The sequence below is a fragment of the Sturnus vulgaris genome, chromosome 12 (assembly GCF_052056855.1).
Source record: "Sturnus vulgaris isolate bStuVul1 chromosome 12, bStuVul1.hap1, whole genome shotgun sequence".
Classification (NCBI taxonomy): domain Eukaryota; kingdom Metazoa; phylum Chordata; class Aves; order Passeriformes; family Sturnidae; genus Sturnus; species Sturnus vulgaris.
Window position 1 is genome coordinate 3,099,574 of NC_142254.1, and position 20,607 is coordinate 3,120,180.

The following is a 20,607-nucleotide window of genomic DNA, read 5'->3' on the forward strand; positions in this document are numbered from 1 at the left end:
AGACTCAGTGTTGCCATATGTTGCTGTGACAACACCAGGACTAATCAAAGCGCCTGTGACCTTCTCGAGCACATTAGGAAAAGGTCTGTTATGTGAGTCCTCATTCTTCTGTTTTCATGATGCCTGTTGACAAATTAAGATACATTGTTTCTTCTTACTTTTGCCTGAATATTACTTCAACAGATGTTATTTTCTACCTTTAGGTCTGTTCATCTTGAATCACTTCAGTTTTAGGGCAGGTTTTTAATGTTTTAGTAAAAGAGAGATTTGTGGTGTGTACAGTATTAGGAAACTGCTCTTTTCTCCTTTCTCAGAAGCTAGATCTTTCAAGTTTTCTGTACTATTAATCTCCTCCTCTCTTTCTGAGTAAGAGCTCTGTCGAGCAACTCAGTAGTGTTCCCCAAAGGCTGTTTCAGAGATTGTGCTTCCATTCACCAGAGTCAGAATATAAACTGCTAAAGTGAGAGCAGATGCTCTTCAGACTTTGGCAGTAACCACCAGCCAGATGCCTCAAAGTCATAGTGAAAGAGGTTTCTTAATACATTGTATGTTCTTATCTCTACTTGAGCTTGGCAGTGTTATAATCCAAAGTTTATTTTAAATCTGAGGGACTAATATTGATCCATTTAAATGGAAGAAGTAACTGAAAGGTAATTCATGCAAAGATATTCATCCACTTCCCACATGCTTCCTTATCCAATTTTGTATCTAGTCATTTTGGGCTGGTAATCATTGCCATTTGTTCATGTAGGAAGGCAAGGCTGTGACTGTTTCAAATTCTTCTTTGATGCCAAATCAAGAGTGGGTATTTCTCAGCATATAATGTATTTCTTTTGTTATTCCACTCGGAATCATAAAACTTTAAACCCTGATCTTTCTACATGACAGCATAGCACAATGAAACATATACAAAGGGTTGTAAGGCTTTTGTTTCTCTTTTTGGGAAGTTGAGAGACAGAGGTTGATATTCATCATGCATGTGCATACCAACTCCTGACACTTTCTAGGTCTTTAATTTTGTTAGTACAATGAGTAGTGTTTCTTCAGAGGGCAAGCCACCTAATTAGGCCCTCACAAATAAATACTGCTGAAAACTCCTAGCTTTTCAACAGGCTTTATGGGCATGAAACAAGAAAAATAACCTTAATAATTTGTAATTGTTTCACTTTTGTTCATTCCTAAGTTACTTCTTGCTGGGTAAGAATGCTGTTAGGTTTTAGAAGGTAGTTTTTTTACATTCTGAGATTTTGCTGTTCTCTGAATGAGACAACAGGCAACACTTTGTAAAGTGAGTTTTTAGGTGTTACAGTTTTCTGTAGATTGTAACCATCTTGTGAAAATAGAGACTCCTTGGATTAATTCCTTGATTACAGCGTGTTCTGAGTGCAGATAAGAACAAGACTTCATTTTATATTAAATATTAATGAAAGGTAGCAGGACACAGCAAAGGATGGCATCAAACATGATCCTTTTTAGAATGCCTGATAACTAAATCCTTGCAAAAAGGGAGCAGCTGTCTCGTGTACTTTTCTGAGAACTTGGTAGTCTCTCAAACCTTCACTGGGTTGCTTTATATTTTGTGAACAACAGAGCATGATACTTCCACAGGCTTACATTCTGCAGCAGCTTATTAATTCCCACAACTTTTAGTTCTAACTGATTTCTGCTACAACCAGGTGATGCCATTTTTGCTTTTATGAACTCCCTGTAAAATCTCACAACTTGTGGTGAACCCTAACCATAAATTAGCTGTCATAATGCAGTAATATCTAAGCAAGAGTTTGATATATTGTATTCTTTGACTTAGATGGTTCCTTTCTCTCTTCACTTTGTGTTCTTCACCCCATTTTTCTACTTCAGTTTTATTGTTACAGAGCACTGGCTGAATAGACCAGATGTGAGAGTCTAAGAAATATGGGACTGGTTTGGCCACATTGAATACATTCTGAATACTGTTCATCTTGTATCTTTCAAATTGTTTTAACTTAAATACCTATGATAGAAATTTATTGAAGAATCAGCCATGATATTTTTATTTTACATTCATTCAGAGTTTTTTACATCTGCATTAAGAAATCAGATTGTCTATAGCATGGTTTTACAAAATGCTGTATTTGTTACCTAGCATGGTTATCAATATCCTTTGGAAATAGTCTGTTGTACTGACATAGCATCATCTGCAGTATTTCCCACCACAAATGTAGTTCTGGACTTACTTGCTTTGTGTAAATAAATTCATATTCTAGAACACACATAGTGGTTCATGCCAGTTATTATACAGCTGGAAAATGTGCTGATGAATCCACATTCTCCTAGTTCAGTAGTTAAAAGGCCTACAGTCTTCCTTAAAACAACTTCAGAAAAGCTTGGCTGGTTAGAATTGAGCCACTGTTTCTGTCAATATAACAGTTGTATGGTTAGGCTCAACATAATTTATAGATTTACCTTTTTGTTGTTTTCCATGTAAAATATGTTTTTAATTCTCTCTGATGAAATATTGATCATTGCTCTGCCTTGATTCTTTCTTTGTTCAGCCAGGCTTGAATTGCATGTCTGCTATGAAACTGCATGTTAAAACATACAGAAATAGTTTATCAGTGTTCTCTTTATTCTGGAGTGTATTGAGTCTAGTGTGTGGCATGGCAGTGGCTGTGTGCATATGTACATGTTTTAAATAAAGAATTTGTGTGCTCTAGAGGGCATTTTATATTGCTAAACCATGTTAAAACCCATGGAGAACCCTTCATGGACACAGTCCAGGTGATTTCAGCCTCTATTTAAAGCATTTGTTATTAGTTCAGTCATCCTCCTTTTCTGGGTTTGTTTGTCAGCATTTGTATTTGTGTTTGAATGAGATGAAACTGTCCTGTTGTTGAGTGCTCTTTCATATACAGAGCAGCTCTAACATAAAGGTACAGTTATTTCTCTGGTTGCTTTACTTCAGAGGACTTTTGTAGCTGTTTCAATTACACTGGTTGTGTGTTCTGAAATTCTGAGCTCTCTGATTGCCTGTGAATATAATTTTTTATTTTCACTGCACTTTTCGTTGATGTGACTTTTGTTGATGTTTTTTTCACTGCTGACGTTTAACTTTTTGTCCATAAGTTGATTTGTCTTCAAACTGAAGTATTTGTTTGAATATAATTTTTTCCATCAGCATCTTTCAGTCAGGATGACCTCTGTAAATGCCTGTGGAAATAACTCTTGATTGTGTTTGGGGATTGCTCTAACACCTTCCTGTTCATAAGTGTGGAAGTCATGCACTGTCCTAAGGACATGCTTAGTCTGCTTGAGCTGTACCTACAGTGGAGCTCTCTGGATTCTACTTGCTTTTTCTCAGGGAACAAAAAAAGTCATGTTAGGTATTGTATAATCCAAATTGCAAGTTACTGTGCATGCCAAAAGCATGGACTTTCTCTAGTTTGTGTAGAGTTGAGTCTGGCACTGCAGGGATGTGGCAGTAGAGATGTATCCACGTTCTGGCATCTGGAATAGTTCTGCAACTTGGGCTTTTTTCATTAGTATAAAACAAGCAATTTCCTAGAAATTGTATTTAGATGAGCTGTGCACTGCTCCCAGTTTTCTAAGCAATGTCCATAGTTTTGATAGTTGTTCCTTAGGCTGAGATTGGAGTTTACTGTACATGTTCAATAGAGAATTTGGTTTTATATTCCAACTGAATCAATTGCTAATGTTACAATATTATAAGAGAATTCTATTTCATTTATATTTATTATTTCCTTTTTTAAAAAGGTGGGAATGCATTCCCATCTTAGTATCAGCAGCAGTGTTGCCAAATAAACATAACCAGTAAGTACTTCAGCAGAATGTTAAACCCTGTTGTTGTTCTTTCTTTAATAGGTCCATGCTTAGACTTCCTGTTTTACAAGATGTCCCAACATGTGTTGGAATGGTAACTTCAGTACCACCTGAGAGCTTGGAGTCTGCCTTTCTGTGAAAGGTAGGGCAGCTTCTGTTCAATATTTTTTGTGTATTTCCAAGGTTTTCTTTTTATTCATCTTATTGGCTCTGCAACACTACAGAATCTGAGTTATACTTTTAGCAGTATCACCTTTAGGTGTCAGAACTGATGTTATTTCATCAAGTAGTAATTTCTCAAAATAAGCATGATTAATTTAGCTATGTTTAAACTATGATTAGTTATGAAGAAAATGATGCTGCTTCTCCAGGCATCATTTTCAAAGGTTTTGCTCCAGCTGAACCGAGAGCATGACCATACCACTTGATCTCAGAAATATTTAGAGAATTCAAGTTTTGTTTTCACCATAATAATTTTGTTTTCACCCGTTTTTCATTCTGTTTTGTGAATGTAGTGAAAGCACCATCTTTAAAAGGTCTTGCTATTTGTGGAAGGCAGTTCTGGCCTTCAGGGCCCACCAAAATATGTTACCCAGCCTCAGAATAAGTTTGCATCTGGGAATTGAACAGCTTAAATTTCCAGGTCTCTGCAAAGGAGAGTAAAATTAAGATCATCATTCTGTGGAGATGCATTCTCTACCAGATTCATTTATAAAGTCCATGGATGTAAAATAAGAACAATAAAAAGAAAACCTTAGAGAACCATTCAATATTGCAATAAAGCTGACTTACATTATCCCTGTAGGCAAACTCCATGCTCTAGAGGTGGTGCTAATGTCCCCAGTGCTCAACACATGTTGGAACATCTTTGTGGAGGAGGAAGTCATTGATCAGTGAGCAGCATCTTCAAGGATCGTTAAAGGGGGAAAAAGTAAAAGGTAATATTTTTTAAAATATGTTGGAATGATTGTTCATTATGTTTATTTGGCAATCCTGCTGCTCATACTAAGGTTGTAGTGTTTTCATTTCTTAAAATTACTGAGAAACTTTGTAAACTTCTGTTAGTCTTTCCTTCTCCCATGAGTTTGAATTGCATTTGTCAGCCTCCTTCACGTTGCTGAGCCTACTGCACACAAGTCCAGAATTTACTGTAACTCGTTGGCAATTTAACTCTTTTTCAGTGGTTGTAATGCAGAGAGAGTTAATCTGTGGTTTAACCAGTTTTGCAGACCCTCGTGTTAAATAAGTCAGAGCCAAATATTGAAGTGGTACAAAGACATTGTGCTGCTAACCAAAGGGTATTTGTTTTCAAGGAAGTAGCTGCAACACAAAGTTGTGTGAGATGAGGTACCACCAACTGTTCCTGCACAATAGTGTAGAAGTGCAACTTTAAAAATAGCTTTAGTTTATGATAGTTTATATTATAAAATTAAGTGGCCGTACCTGACCTGGTTAAATTTTGCAGTGGTGGATCTGGGGATGCTCTGTTTGGTATTAATGAATGTGGCATGGTGTCCTGATCTTGGCAGTGTTAATTCTAATCCTGGGCATACAGAGATGAAGGTGCTGACATTTTGAAATTCAGGTTATGATCTTTGGTCTACCCTTCTGGTATCCTTTGAATTTCCTGGGTTTTGTGCATATCCTCCCTGTCTGACATGCCCATCCTGCCTCCTTAGACAAAGCCTCACATGTAACTGCCTGGCATCAGGTTTGTGGTGACAACTGTGGTACCTGTTCTGATTGTGGTGTCAGAGATGGTTTCTCAGAGGAAAAAAATTGTCAAAATGTCTGTATTGTTCACACAATTTACTTTTAAAAGAACAGAACCACATAGGCAAACTCTTACACTTGGTATTCCTTTGAATCCTGTGGATGTGATGAGTGTTCTGGTCCTTGTGAGGACTGTGCTCTAGGATGATGGCATCTGTTTGTCATCTCTGACAGAAGTTCTGCTCCATCTCTGTCTTACCTGGTGTACTGTCATAATCATGTATTTGTGGTGTTTAAGCCTGAGGCCTTGTCTTGGTTTACTATTTTGAGTTTAGCTCAGGAAACACATTTGTCTGCTGTGCATGAAAATGGATAAATCCCCAACTAACAACTTCTCTGTTGTTTTCTTAGGGACTCCTGTTGGTGTCATTGCCATATTAGTTCTTTCTAGTGTGGTCCCTGTAAAAATCTCTTTTGATTTGACTCTAGTGAGTAACCAAGCACTAAAGTGCATTGAGACATTTACTATTATTCATAAAAATAGTGAACATGTTTTCTAGTCCTCTGCAGTCACTCTGTGCTTATTCTTGACTGTTCCTGAATGTCTTTGGACATGCTTATTATGCTGAATTTTTTGTTTTGGGGAAACCAAGATGAAGAACAAAAGATCATATAACTGTAATCTGTTGTATCCTTACTTGACTCGTTGAGACCTGCCATTTCAGAGCTCATCCCCTCCTCTGTCTTCAGTATTTTCCTCACACTGTTCAATTGCTGCAGCACAGATTACTGGGATTATTGGGTAGGATGTGGAGCTGTGGCTCTCAGAGACTTTGTCCTTCAGTGCCTCCTTTTATTAACTTCAGCACCTGCCCTTCTTTTAGAATACACACATCAAATGGCACAAAAATAATCTCTAAGTTGAATTATTTAAAGAGGAGGAATTAAACATCAAATTTAAGAATATTGTCTTTGCTTAACACATCGAGATATTAATTTCTTCTAAAAGAAGTTAGGTGATACACAGTTCAGTTACAGAAGAGAGCAGGGAACCAATTAATTGTAGTGCCCTTATGTTTCTTCAGAGCTGACATTCTTTCTGTCCTCTCTGATCAAGCTGCAAGCTTTCCTTGCTGTTGGAGTGCCAAGTGTTCTCTGCTGCTAGAGGCACTGTTTGTGTGTGTATGCTTCCATGCAACTCCTTCCACTTTCCAAGCCTCCACATACCTTGCAGAATGCTGTTTGGTCACTAGCTGTGTTCTGTTAGAGACAAACCACTGAGGGTAATAAAAAAGACTCTTTGTGGATGATTAACAGCTGCCTTTCAGCTGTTTTAATTATCTAGCTTAGAGACAGAATTTTGGAAACTGGATTGTCTGGTTATATATACCTTAGCACAGACCTCTTCTCAAAGTAGTTTTTCTTTTTGCCAGAAAGAACTTACTCGTGAATTATGAGTAAGTTCCCAGATTTACCCACTGGTTGGGACTTTTTAGAGACGTGGAGGCTTTTTGCTGCCCAGTCTTATATGACTTCCATCAGAAAACACAAGTTGTATAGTTTGGTTTAAGTAAGATTCTTGAGAAATTCTGTCACTACTTGACACATTTTTTTTGTCCTGCCCCAACTCCTGTGGACTTGCATATAAAACCTTTGATCAGCACAGAAAATAGGAGGAGGCTGTGGCCAGGGTTACACACAGATTTTGCATGGATGCAAGTATCTCTCTGTGTTAAAATAATTACACCAATATGACCCTCTAGAGTAGAGCTATTTTGCTTGTTTTCCTTCGACAAGAATAAAATATATTAAAATTAGAAAATAAAAGTTCAAAATGAACCAAAAGGTAGGTTTTGCCAAGTGTGTAATTAAGTTGTGGAACTCTTACCATGTGGCAGATTCAGAAAATTACTTGAAAAATTAATGGAAAAAACATTCCATCCTGACCTAGCAGACAGGTAAGATGCTCTAACTTAGGACAGACCAGGGCTTAATTTTGGTGCACAATGAGCCCTACACACTCTTTATTTTAATAATCTTCTAGCAGCATCTCCTAATGCTGCTGTTAGGATTAGGGACCCTGTTACCCAGTGTAGGTTTACTTAACTTTTTATACAGTTATATAAATACATAAGTATTTATTATAATACAGTTTGTACTGAAAAAATTAAATCCACTACAGTGCCTGAAACATACTTTGAATGTTTTTGTGCTTGTACATTGACACTACAGAGCTTGAAGTCTCAGTTGAATCTTACTTTGCTAAAATAGTTTGGTTGTCATTTACTTTGGAGGGGGCAGGAGAAGACAATATTAAAAATTGTGTAGCGTTTTATTCAGCGTTTTTATTCTTTTAGGTTACATTACATGGCTGGTTATGTTTTTTCCCTGCTGTGTCTTGTGCTGATCATGGTATGTATTTTAAGGTTTTTAATCTGCAAGTTTTGTATTGATTTTTAAGAAATAATCAACGTTTGAGTAGTTTTTCAATTTCACAAAATGCTTCCTGGGCAGTCAGCCCAAGGTGGGTAATCCTGAAGAAGTGTAGGACAAACACTGCACCCAGCAGACTGGGAGTTCTCAGGAAGGTTGTCCAGTTTGTCATGGGTTTGTGCTTAAGCTCTGAGAGGAGCAATGTTTTTTTTACAAACAAGCTTAGTGAAGTAAGGAATGCAGGGCTTTCCACTGCTTTGTAAATACCAATTACAAGGCAATAAAAAGTCATTTTTTCTAAGGAAGTCCCCATGCAGGTGCCCTGCAAGTGTTGAGCAGTATCAGACACTGCTTTGCAAACCCTTTCCTGTTGCAGCTGAGGGTGTTTTGGAGCTGTGGGTTCTGCCTTGGCCATCTGCCCCTCGCAGAGGGTGCTGGTTTGTAGCTGCTGCAGGAACCAAGCACCAAATCTGCCAGCACTTGGCAGGGATTCTCTGTTTGGCAGGAATCACTCCCTAGCCTGGGGCTTTCCTAAACAGCTCCCGGTTACAGGTTCCTCAGAGGTGCCTGCTCCACTGCTTCCTTCAGCTTCTGGTTTTGTGAGGGTAGCAGCTAAAGTTTTCTAGTTTCTCCTTTCCTCACACTGTCTTCTAGCAGCAGACCAGCTTAACAGTTCAGCAAGTCAACACTGATTAATTATTTATGCATTTAGTTAGTAAGACTTAAATTGAAGCTTTTATTCAAGGGGATGAAACCAGAAGATTACAGCTAAAATTATCTTACTGTTTCCTTTGCCTGGGATCTCTGGGTTATCTTGCACCCCTAGGAATCTCTAATTTTAATCATCAGAACTAGGAGTTGCTGTTTGCCCTACCACTGTTTAACAAGCTCTGCCTTCAGTTTTGAAGTCTGAAAGTCTCTCTGGGGCACTGATAGCTCCCCCCAACACAACCCCAGGGTATTCTGAACCTAAACAACCTCCTTAATTTTTTCCTTTCCTGTGTTCCATCCCTCATTCTCTAGCTTAATATGTAGGGTTGGGTTTTCCCCTTAATAGCACTAGGAATGCAGTATTATGGATGAGTTTGTGGGCTGAGGACACTGCTCTGTGGGAGACATATTCTATTCTTAAGTTCCACCTGATGAGGTTGGGAGAAGTGAGTTCAAGAATTGCCATTTGTGCTTCTCAGGATGTCAAGGCTTGTTAGTACAGTAGAGTTGTTTCCCCTTTGTGTTTAGTCAGCCTGACAGTTGAATGGGACTGCTCAGTTTAGAATTATTAATACACAATATCAGACAAAGCTCCAATTGCTTTCTCTTGATTTCATGGCTTGCTTTCTGTAGAGACCACACAAGCTGAGTCCTACACAAATACCACTTTTCTAGTTTCAGAAGGTGAACTGCTCTGCCCCTCACCCCAATTTTTTCAGCTTGTAATTTCCAGAATTTCCTGTATATTGTAACTCTTGAACAGTGTCTACTTAACTAGTCATGTCACATATAATTATTTGTAATTGTACAGAGATTTAAGATGTTTTAAATGTTTCACTGCTACATCTACAGCAGCACTATAAAATTACCAGTTTCCCTTATGGTGGTGAAATGAAAGAATAGAATTCTTTGTGAGAGAATTGAATAGTTTGGAAGGCTGCAGGAGTTGAAGTGGTAGTGTTTCCAATACATTGCCTTCCCTTGCTTGCAGGGGGACTGAGGCACAAAACTGTGGTGGTTCTTTTGGGATAACAGGAATTGAGCATCAATTGTAGAGGCAATCCAAGGCACAGGCCAACACTTGCTGTGATTTGGGCAGGAGGGAGGTGGGTAGGTCTGACCAGATGCTTCTTTGCTGCATTTTCCTAGATCTGATGGTGTTGAATGAGGTTAAACAAAAACATGAATAATGGCTCAGATTGGAGGGGGATGAACTTTGCTTTCTATTTTGTGGTATGCAAGCCAGCTGTAATGGCAGAAGGGGTCTGGACCTAACAAGACTGGTTCCAGTTGGATCTTGGGCCAATATTTCATGCATAGAATATAAAATTTAAGAAGTTACTCCTGGTGTTAGGGTGATAGAAGTGCTTTCTGTGTTTGTGACCTGTGATTAGGGCAAATAGACACTAATTATGCACCCTCACAGTGTTGCCCTTGAAGGACAACTCAAGCCCTAAATATGAGCTGTTTAACTGCTTAAAGCCAGTTCTTCAAGGATTTTTTGTTTTGAGTGTAAATGTAAAGAAGTTTTATACAGGCACTCAATAATTTATCACATCAATAATCAGAGTCAGACCTGATGTTTTACAAATAATTTTTTTTAATCTTTGATCTCAATCCTGTCAGTCCTCTTATAGTATAAATAATTGAAGTAACTTCTTGATTCTTTGAAACCCTGTCTGCAAAGACAGTATTTTTCTTCTGCTTCCCAAATAGGGCAGTACCCTCCTTATGATTTGTTTTGGTTTTTGATCAATAAAATATAATTAAACTTTTAAAGTGCAGCAAAGCAGTGACTTTCAGATAGCTAAGCAGATGATAGCAGAATTTTCACTTCTTGAGACCTAAAAAGTTTTCAGTTACAAGGTTTAGCTGCTTTTATATTTGTAAAAAACAATCTTGTGCTACTGACACATATGCCAATATCAGAATAATATTGCTGAACGTTTTTTCCCTCAAGGTTTTTGGAACTTGTGTCTAAGTTCTGACTTTATAGTAACTCTGTTGCAATATTAAAAAAAAATTAAACATAATATAGTATATTTGTAATAAAATATCCTAACACACTTCTTTGCATGCTCATATACTGTAGATCTTTATTAAATTCTGATTGAACCAGGATTTTCTATTAAAGCTTCCAGACATGTAATTAAGAGTTACCATGTAGGCAGACTTTGTGTTGTTCTGTAATGCTTGGCAGATACAAAATTTGCACTTTGAGTGCAAATTTGTCCCTCATATTTCTCATGTAGGATATTGTGACTCATGGGTAGCATCTGATGCCTCTGAGGATGTGCTGTAACTGAGTTCTGCCACAAAGAATTGAAGTTTTCTTTCAATCAGTCACCAATTCTTGATGGTCTTGCACATTTCTGGTGTAATAGAGATCTGGCAAGAGCACTTAAATAAAAAGAGTATGACCTTAGTTTTGTCTTTAAAAATATCAAAACTTGAATTCAACTGGAGAGATGGGTTAAAATTATGGCTTGGAGCATTGCTTTGCTCCAGCTCCTTTTTTGTTGTTAACCTTGATGATATTTTTATCATAGCTCTAGGAAAAGTTCAAAATTGCTAAAGTAATTTTAAAGACTTGAGGCATATACTTGTTATCCAAAATGTCTAAATTTAACAAATGTATTATTTAAAAGCAAGCAACACTCTTCAAATTCCACATATGATACTTTTGATCGCAAGACTGCAAGTTAAGATTGCCACATCATCAAACTTAAATCTCATTGAGATGATCACCTAAAAATGAGAAAGAAGGTCAACTTTTTAAAAACAGAAGACAGGGGAAAGCACTGTTGATAGAAGTAAGTCCTTTTTTTTTTTTAATCTTAATTTTCTTGTTGGTTTCTGCACATATTTAAATGTATATATTGTAAAGATCAGATGGTACAATGAAGACTGGAATTCAGAATGCTAGGGCCTAAATAAAAATATCAGTAGATGAAGTCCACTGTCCAGTAATTTGGTTGGAAAGATGATTAGTAACAAGGATATTTGTGTGTTGTGATACAATTAACTATGTTCAGTATTTTAGAATATACATCTGTATATATACATTTCTTTAAAGTAGAAATCATATTTCTGTTCCCACATCATTATCACTCTAGGGAATCTTGAAAAGGGAAGAGAAGCCTTTTCTTATTAACACTGGGAAAAGTAATTAAGCAGACTAGAAGAATATGTCAGGAATTTCCTATTTACAGATAAGTGTTCTTTTCCTTTGATGGCAGACAGGATTCCAGTATGCTTTTTGTAAATGAGAGTGGATGAAATTTTGTACATTTGAATTTTAAAAAATTTATAAATGAGAGTGGATCTCAAGAGGAGAAGTGGCAGTCAAAAGAAAAAAACAAAACTCAGTCTTTAATATAGAAACATATGAAAATGAACATTTGCCAGCCCTGTGCTTAGATTCAGTTTCTATTTGGCATTTTTTCTGAGTAGCAGAAAGCAAACAAGGGACAGGCTCTAAGCAGTGTTATCACAACATCTTGTAGTTCAGGGGATTCAGCACAGTGGTGTGAGCAACTGTGTGTGAAGCATAACCAGGCCAGCATTTCCAAGCACAGATGAAATCGGGAATTTTCCCACCCTTGCCCCAAGTACAATCCAAGTATTTAAGGAGTGTGCCAAATCTTCATGTAGTATGCAGCTTTGGAATGCACCCTGCTTCTGACATCCCAAGCTAACAGGGTTTAACTAGTGTAATTTAGAGCAGGGAAGATGTGATGATGCTTCCACACATGATGAATCATGTGGATGACAAGATGACTTCTAAAAAATCTTTTTGTAGTCTGGTTCCTTGATGCTAATTCATTTTGGGGGAAATTGTATTCTTTTCCCCTTATCCTGTTTTCCAAAGAATTTTAGCCTTAAGTGGTTGAATATTCCATTTGCCTTTCTTTCTCTTCAGGTCACTTTTGAGTCAATTGATAAATCAGGAGCTGTGTGTCTGAGTCGAGGGGGAAATGAACCCATTTTTTCCTTTTCTTTGCTCTTCTGCCTGCTTGGCTGCCAGTGAGCTCTCTGGCACAGACTGGCCAGACTCAGGGTCTCTGACTGTGCTGAGCTGGACAAATATGGACTGGGAGATGTGCCAGGGGATGATGTGAGATGTAGGAGAGGTGTCACAGTGTTGTGCAGTAATGAGGAATATGGAAGCACGTATGCAGGGGGACAGGGATCATTGAATCACTCCAGTCTCTTGCTCAAAGCTGGATCAACATTCAGTTTAGACTGGGTTGTTATGGCATTAATTGGCCAAGTCTTTAAAACTTGAGAGGTGGGACAGTCTACAACGTGCTTGTGCAAAGTGTTCCATTATTTGTCTCCATGAAAGAATTCTTCCCTATATCCAGTCAGAAACAGCTGTTTCAGTTTATGAATTTATTTTTCATTCTTGTTCCAGGCAAGCTTAATAAAACGTCCAGCTCCATCTTCTCAATAAACTCTCCCTTAAGTGTTCTTGCTCCAGGAAAAAGAACTCTCGTTTTCTGCTCATGTAGGTCATGTGCTGCAACCCCATGACCATCCTGACTTTTTCCTGGGTTCAAGTTTTTCAAGCTTTTCTTGTACTAGGTGACCCAAATGTGCAGGACAGTAGCTGTGGGCTGAGTGAGGAGGATTAGTTGCTTCCCTTGGTGGGCTGGTTACCATAGATTTTCTGTTTTGCCGTAGGTACAGCCCATGGGTGCCAGGGTTGGAAGCTGGCTAACCTGTGAGCTCCAGGCTCTGTGTGCTGCTGACCCCAGCCCCTGGCATTCCAGTGAGTCCAGCCCAGCACAGGCCTTTGCCCTTGTCCTTCAGGAGTTCCATGGAGTTCCCGTCCTTTCCCTCTGCACTGCTCAGGGTGGTGCCATCTGCACACTTGGTGAGGGGGCTTCGTGTCTCACCCCGGGGTCCCTGAGACACCCATCAAAAAGGAGAAGTCCCAGGGCACATTCCCGAGGGACTGCCTGGCCTCTGGGTAGTTTTCTGGACTTGGGAATATTGTGTTGAGGGATTTTAGGAGAAGAAAGTTACTGGGATATTGCAGAGGCTGATGAAGGACAAGAATCTTACGGCATCAGGTATCTCAGAAAATTATTATTGATTCATTGATTATGGATGAATTTCTGAAGAGTTAAAGGGACAAGAAATGTGATATAATGGTTGACTGTACTTAGAATAAAATTCTTTAAGATTAGAAAGACCTTTATTGTGAAAAACCAAGGTGGCAACAGTTCTTGTTAAAAAGCAGCGTGTGTGTTTTCAGGGAAGTTGGGTAGCTATTTCAGCTACACTGAAATTCAAAGAACTCTAACAATTACACATTCTCATCCTTACCTAGAAGAGGGCAGAATTTTCCATCTCCAAGCCTCTTTTCTGGATACTAGTTAATTAAATGTCCCTTCTTACTTGCATTTTATCTTTCAGACTAGGGTTTTCTGATTGATGGCTTTGCTTACATGTGTTTGCATAATAAAATGATGCATGCTCAAATAGACCTCGATATTGCCAGTCTGACTTGGAGGAATTGCTCCTGCCCATAGGAATCATCCTCCCAACTTCAAGGACTTCATTTGCCTGGGTGGCAGTTGCAGCATTGGGATTTAATGTGTGTCTGCTTCCCATTACATGTTCAGCTTTCAGCAACCTGAGCGCAGCTCCAGCTCTATTACACAGCACAAATTGGGCACCAAGAAAGGTTTAATTTATTTTTTTCCCCATTATAAGGCAAAAATTACTTAAAAATCATATATACATCTTGCTGAAATCCTTAAGGTAACATGTAAGATGGGGACTCAGTGATGAAGTTACTTGAAGAAGCAAGGACTTCAAAGGATCCCTAAAATGAACAGCGGCGATAGCTGCAGTAGGGAACTGTGCTGGGGAGCGCGGGGGGGCTGAGGTCCAGCCAGCAGGGAATGAATGGGCACAGCCCGGCGGGACGGGGCAAGGGGAAGGAAGGAAGGAAGGAAGGGGCAGATCCCGGTGGATCGGGGCCGGGAAAGGGAAGAAGGGGCAGATCCCGGTGGATCGGGGGAAGGAAAGGGAAGAAGGGGCAGATCCCGGTGGATCGGGGCCGGGGAAGGGAAGAAGGGGCAGATCCCGGTGGATCGGGGCCGGGGAAGGGAAGAAGGGGCAGATCCCGGTGGATCGGGGGAAGGAAAGGGAAGAAGGGGCAGATCCCAGTGGATCGGGGCCGGGGAAGGGAAGAAGGGGCAGATCCCGGTGGATCGGGGCCGGGGAAGGGAAGAAGGGCCGGTCGGGGCAGGTGCCGGCTCTCTGTGGCCGCGGCTCCGCTCCGATCCCGGTGCTGTCCCGCTCACTTCTCGCACATTATTTTTTAGACGTGGGATGGTTTCTTGCTCTCGAATTGAGCCAGGGGAAGGTAGGAACACCTCGCAAAGCAAACACTCGCTCTCGTACAGCCGAGGCCGCCTTTGCTAAGGGACCGCTCCTCAGGCGAGGATTCCCCATGCAATTGGCTCTGTAGGAAGCACTTCCCGAAAGTCACACGTTTCCTGTAGTGGTTTGCATAGCCATTCATGTGTCCCAGCCAAACTGCTTTTGAAATTCTTGTGTCCATTCAATGGAAAACTGACTCAGCATGTGTATTCTTTTGTGGTGGGTCAACACCAATGATCCATATAAAATACAACTACCTGTTTTTATCCTGTGTAAAATAGGAATATCTGTGCGTGCACACAGGGAGTTTTCTATCCAGAAAACTGCCCTGCCGGGACCACATATGCCTTTGTAGGACTGTAGTTTAAGTAAATGCATATATTCATTTACTTACCAATTTATATCCAATACTTAGTAATTATTGTGATGAATTTGGGAGTCAAGTTTTTCCCATATTCTTTTTTTCTGTAGCTTGGGCGTTTTTTAAATATATAAATGCATTGACTGTAGATTGTTTGCTTTTGTTATAAACTCAGCACGAAGTATCAAATGTCAAGTGACCATGAATACGTGTTGGGGGGGACAGCTGGTGTTTCTAAACAACTCTTTTTAATGTGACTGTATTTCTTTGCCTTCAATTAATAGGTTGGTTTTTTTTTTCCTAAAGAATTTCTGTTATTGATACTATGCCAGTGGTGTTGGCTAAAGGATGCAACAGAATGCTTTGGACTGCACCTGCTCAACACTGAAATTCATCTGCACTAATGCTTCTGAAAATAAAGGAATTGTTTTTTGTTGTGTAGAACAACTGAGAACTCTCATACTCTGATATGCCTCGGTTTAATGTGCCAGGCTAAACTTCAGCAAAGTTCTTAAATGCTTTCAAGTATTAAAGAAATTCTCTGATTTCTGTTTTATACCTGTAGAGTCACACCCTTTTCAGGGTGTCGTGAATGTGTCACCAGAACCTCATAAACACGCTGTCATGGATTTTTCTATTCAGGAAAACAAAGTTGTGATGTGAAGTCCTTTAGAGCTTCGTTTGTGTTTTAGGTTTTTGGTTTTTTTCTATGGGGGATAAGCTAATTCTGTTTTGTTTTGTTTTGTTTTTAGCTAAAAAACTAGGAATTACTGATGTGCCAGCTGAGGTGGTTACTTTTATTTCCCATGCAACACAGAACAGATTAAGAGCAGTGCTGGAGAAGGTGACAGTGATAACCCAGCACCGGATGGAGTCGTACAAAGTAAGTGTGGCCCGAGCAGGGCTGGCAGTGCCCAGCACAGCTCCCCTGGGCTGCAGCTTTGGCTGCTGCATCTGCCTCCTCATCCTCCTCCTCCTCCTCCTCCTCTCTGGGCCAGTCTGGGGCTAGAATTGTTTGTGTCTTCTTGTGCTGAAGTGTCTGGCGTGGAGCATGTGCTGAGCTGTTTCTCGTGGATTGTGACAACACTTGATTCCTGAGAGCTCCTTTTTGTCCAGGGTATCCAGGAATTGGATCCAAATTGCTTTGGTATTTTGGAATCTATAGTAACTTTTCTGGATGTGGGAAATACTAATATTTTACCAAAGCTGCCTTAGCAACTAAAGAATTCAGCTGTAAATTCTTTACTGTAATTAAACATGGTTTTCTATTAAAAAAAATTACATTAAAATGATACTGATTCTTTTCTTAGTGATTGTATTCCTGAAGCTAATTGAAACAGTTTTGATATCTCAAACCAGGGGGAAATTTAAATAAAGATCTACAAACCAGTTTGAAATTCAAATGAATCAAACATTTTTATTGATATGTTTGAAATATCTTTTTCAGTAGAAGTAAGATGCTTGTTATTTATTATATTTATTAAACTGGTGTCAAAGGAAGATGGCAATAACTACTTGTGTGTTGTCTAAGCTGTGTTTAGATTTCTTTAGCATAAGTATACATTGAATAGCTCTGGTTTAGTTTATTCCTTGGGTTTGTGGTGTACTTTTTTGTATTCCTGGAGTGGCAGTCTAGTCAAACAGCTTTGGACTGTGTCTTAGCCCACCTATTTCCCTATTGACTTTGAGTCATGGTTGGACTAATTCTATGTGATATTTGCAAAAATAATCATCTCTGGAATCTGTGACTATAATCAACATAATTGTGATAGAAAAATGGATTAAAAAATAAAGGCCAATCTTCCTGATTAATACCTACACTTAAATCTGTCATTGCAATTGATGGATATATTCTATTATATCGGATTAAAAGTAAAATATCCTTGTTTCTTTTCAGTATTCTTTATCATCTTCAGAAGTGTTAAATCCTTCCTTCATTCTCTCTAGGATGGTGTCTGAGAAGAAAACAGTTTGCTTAGTCCCTGTTGAGCCAAAGAAGCATTTAAAACAATGTCTTAAAAGATCCTTAGGAAAAAAAATAGTGTTGTCTCTGATTGAAATGTAGCATTGTCATTGTTTTCTTTACTGTTCTTGGTTAATGCTATTCTTTAATTTCATAGCATGATAGTCAGAAAGGAAAACATTAAGCAGATAAATGGGATGAAAGTAATGTGGATAACTTACTTTTCTGACTGACATTCTGAGTTTTCTCCATGTGGCTCATGCCATAAACTCTCCTGGTTGCTGTGTGCTGGGAAAACTTAGTTTTCTGCATGCTCTTAGTTGTCATAAGCTTCTGTTTTAATTGGAGTTAGAGGCTTATTTTCAACTGAGTTTTGAGCTTTAATGCTTCTATAATGCTGCATCTTGGGAAAGTCTGTTACTAGTTCAAGATTAGCACAAATGCAGGAATTATAGGTTATGAGCCTGGTTATAAACTCTAGCTAGGGTTATTCAGTAATAAAGTTAAGCATTTTAGCTGTTTTTGTTATTAAGTCAGTTGATTTTACTTTTTTTAACTCTTATGTATCTGGTGCTGATAAATCAATCCTTGTTTGTTGCTTAGATATTAATTAAATTATCAGATTCTCCTTGCATTATTAACCATAGGCCGGCTTCTTTCTCCCGAGCCTCAAAAAACCTAAAATTTTCTTTTTTTTTTTTCTTAGTACAATGGAAATATTTTAATGTGTGACACCCAGAGTCTTTAAATGCATGGTGTTTGATGACGTGGCTGTTTTTCTGAAGGCTGTCCCTGCTTTACAGGATGATGAATGGTACGAGCAAGCCACAGATGTCCGGTCACAGCTCAAGTTCTTTGAACAGTTGGAGCGTTTAGAAAAGCAAAGGAAAGATGAACAAGAGAGGGAAATCTTGCTGAAGGCTGCCAAGGTATCACTTTTACTGCTTTTTGAACTGCTCACCAATGCACAGCCTTCAAACAGTGATTTCATTCTGTGATCTGTGTTTCAGAAGCACGTTTTGTTTCTTGCAGTAGGGAAGGTCCTGGCGGTGTGACATCACACCCTGAACTCGTGAGTCAGGCTCTGCTCTGTGCTCACTCCAGACCCACCTGCCTGGGCTGCCTCTGTCTTTTCAACATACAGCTCCAAATCTCATGAGTTCTTGGAAATACAGGACACACTGGCTAACACTTTCAAAAGAATTCTGTGAAATGATTTTTGCAATTTAAAATTTAATAGATGCCAAAGGTTTCTATGCCACTGGAGATTCATAGCCTATACTTCTGGTCTTTAAACAAATTCAGTCAATTCTGATAAATTTTTTTAGAGGTTTTTTACTTCTTTGGTTTTTAGACTTTGTTTTTAAACAGTTTTGTTCATCCTCATTTAAATGTGTTCTCTGTAACTGCAGCATTTGATAGATCCATGCCTGGCTTCAGTTAACTCAGGACTTGTTCCTTTGTAACTTTAATTCCAGAGACTGAGTGTTCATAAGTGCAGTAGAGCAAACTCATATAATATTGTTTCAAGAGCACATAGGTATAGATAAGTCTTCTGCTTGTAACTGAATTTAATCATATATATCATATCTAACTCCATATAAGTTTATTCCTTAGTTATCCCATTTTTAATTGTATTTAAATCTTCATTGAGTTATTTATTGTATATTCTGAAGAGATTATACAGAACAACTCAATGTTCAATTGTAACACAGCCTCCTGATTTTATGTCATTAATGCTCACAAATTGAAAGGTTAAAAAAAACCCCCAAACCTTGCTTATTTAGAAATCTATTCTCAATTAAACTACTTTAATCTGTCCTGTTTGTACTCTTAATTTATAATTGTTCATGTTATTAAATATTCCACAAATTTTTGCACAACATAAATACTCTTTAAATGTTTTGATAAAAACGTATTTGCCGTTTTTGTTCCCAATTCTTATTTATTAAAAATAAAGAAATGCTTATTTATTTTTTTATCCTGTTTTCTCCATTCAGTGACTACATCTTAATGAATTATTTTCTGTGTATCCTGCTGCTTGTTAGTTACATTGGTCATTTTTTTAACAGACACTGAGAAAAATGCAGTAGCTTATAGTCCTCAGTTCAGAAATGTTTCCCTGACTGCACAAAGCCTTATGCAGGCTGGTCTGAGATTGGGTTAGAAGACCTCCTGGTGTTCCTTCCAACCTGAATTCCTTCATGAGTTGATACTCTGTGTTTTGGACAGGGTTTTTTTTGTTGTTGTTTCAGTCTTGGATAATAAAGTCCTGTTAAGTGTAAATTTAAGAAATAAATACATGGTCATCAAATTTGGTTCCTATAAAATACAAGAAGAGCAAATTAAAGACTTCCACAACAAGAAAAAAAAAGTAAAAGAGTCCCCTAATTTACTTGAAAAAAATGGCCTTAATGAAATTATTGAATGCATACTTCATCTTCCCTAACTAGGAGACAGCTTGGAAGAAATGCATAATATACTATAAAAATATATGAAGGTGGAAAATAAATGAAGGTGTTAAAAATCCCAAACCAAAGCACAGAATAGCCATTAGCAGTGCTGATTTATCAGCATTAATGTTTAGAGAGAGAAGTAGCAAACCCTGTGGATCCCTTGGAAGGTTCTTATGCAATGCTGAGATTTAAGTGGAAATGCCAGTCTGGAGCTGAGCTTGCTTTGTTCAGCTGCTGCTCCCCAGTCTGTTCTGATGGATGGGTGACCTATTGCAAGGCTTAAGTAGGACATGGTTTGGCAAAATATGGTCAGATTACAAATTTGTATTCTAAATGATGTATTTTTACATTATTTCCTTAGATTCTCTGGTGCTGCTCAAATGCAAAGGCACCTGTACATGAACAGTGATATCTGTTGAGGTCTTTTTTCTGAATTCCTGTGCACTAACCCCTTACCTAGGATTTGGTTTTTTTCTGAATGTGCCATGTTGTCAGAGGAAGTCTCAGCCCCTGTGGGAGGGATGCAGTCACTGTAATGATTCAGTAAAGAAGTGGACACAGTTCAAATCCTCCCCAGCTGCCTGGTGAGGTGATGCCCATCATTACCCCCTTCTCTTTGTCCTGGTGATGTTTGTGTCTGGCTCTGCAGACTCAAATATCCCCATGCAAAGGCACTGTCCCCCCTGTCATAGCACCTTTGTCACCTTGACAGTGCTGTCTTCAAAATATAAAAAACTTCGGGGTTTAAAGTG

The 20,607-nt window shown here is 38.6% G+C and overlaps 1 protein-coding gene across 1 annotated transcript in view; it reads left to right on the top strand.

The window, feature by feature from the left end:
• LOC106856498 (transcription initiation factor TFIID subunit 4-like) overlaps positions 1-20,607 on the top strand; it is a 145,795-nt gene that overhangs the window by 47,205 nt on the left and 77,983 nt on the right. Inside the window, exons 11-12 of the mRNA XM_088171815.1 lie at positions 16,189-16,319; positions 18,203-18,328. Of these exons, the coding sequence (XP_088027941.1) occupies positions 16,189-16,319; positions 18,203-18,328 (257 nt within the window). The remainder of the gene's footprint in view (positions 1-16,188; positions 16,320-18,202; positions 18,329-20,607) is intronic.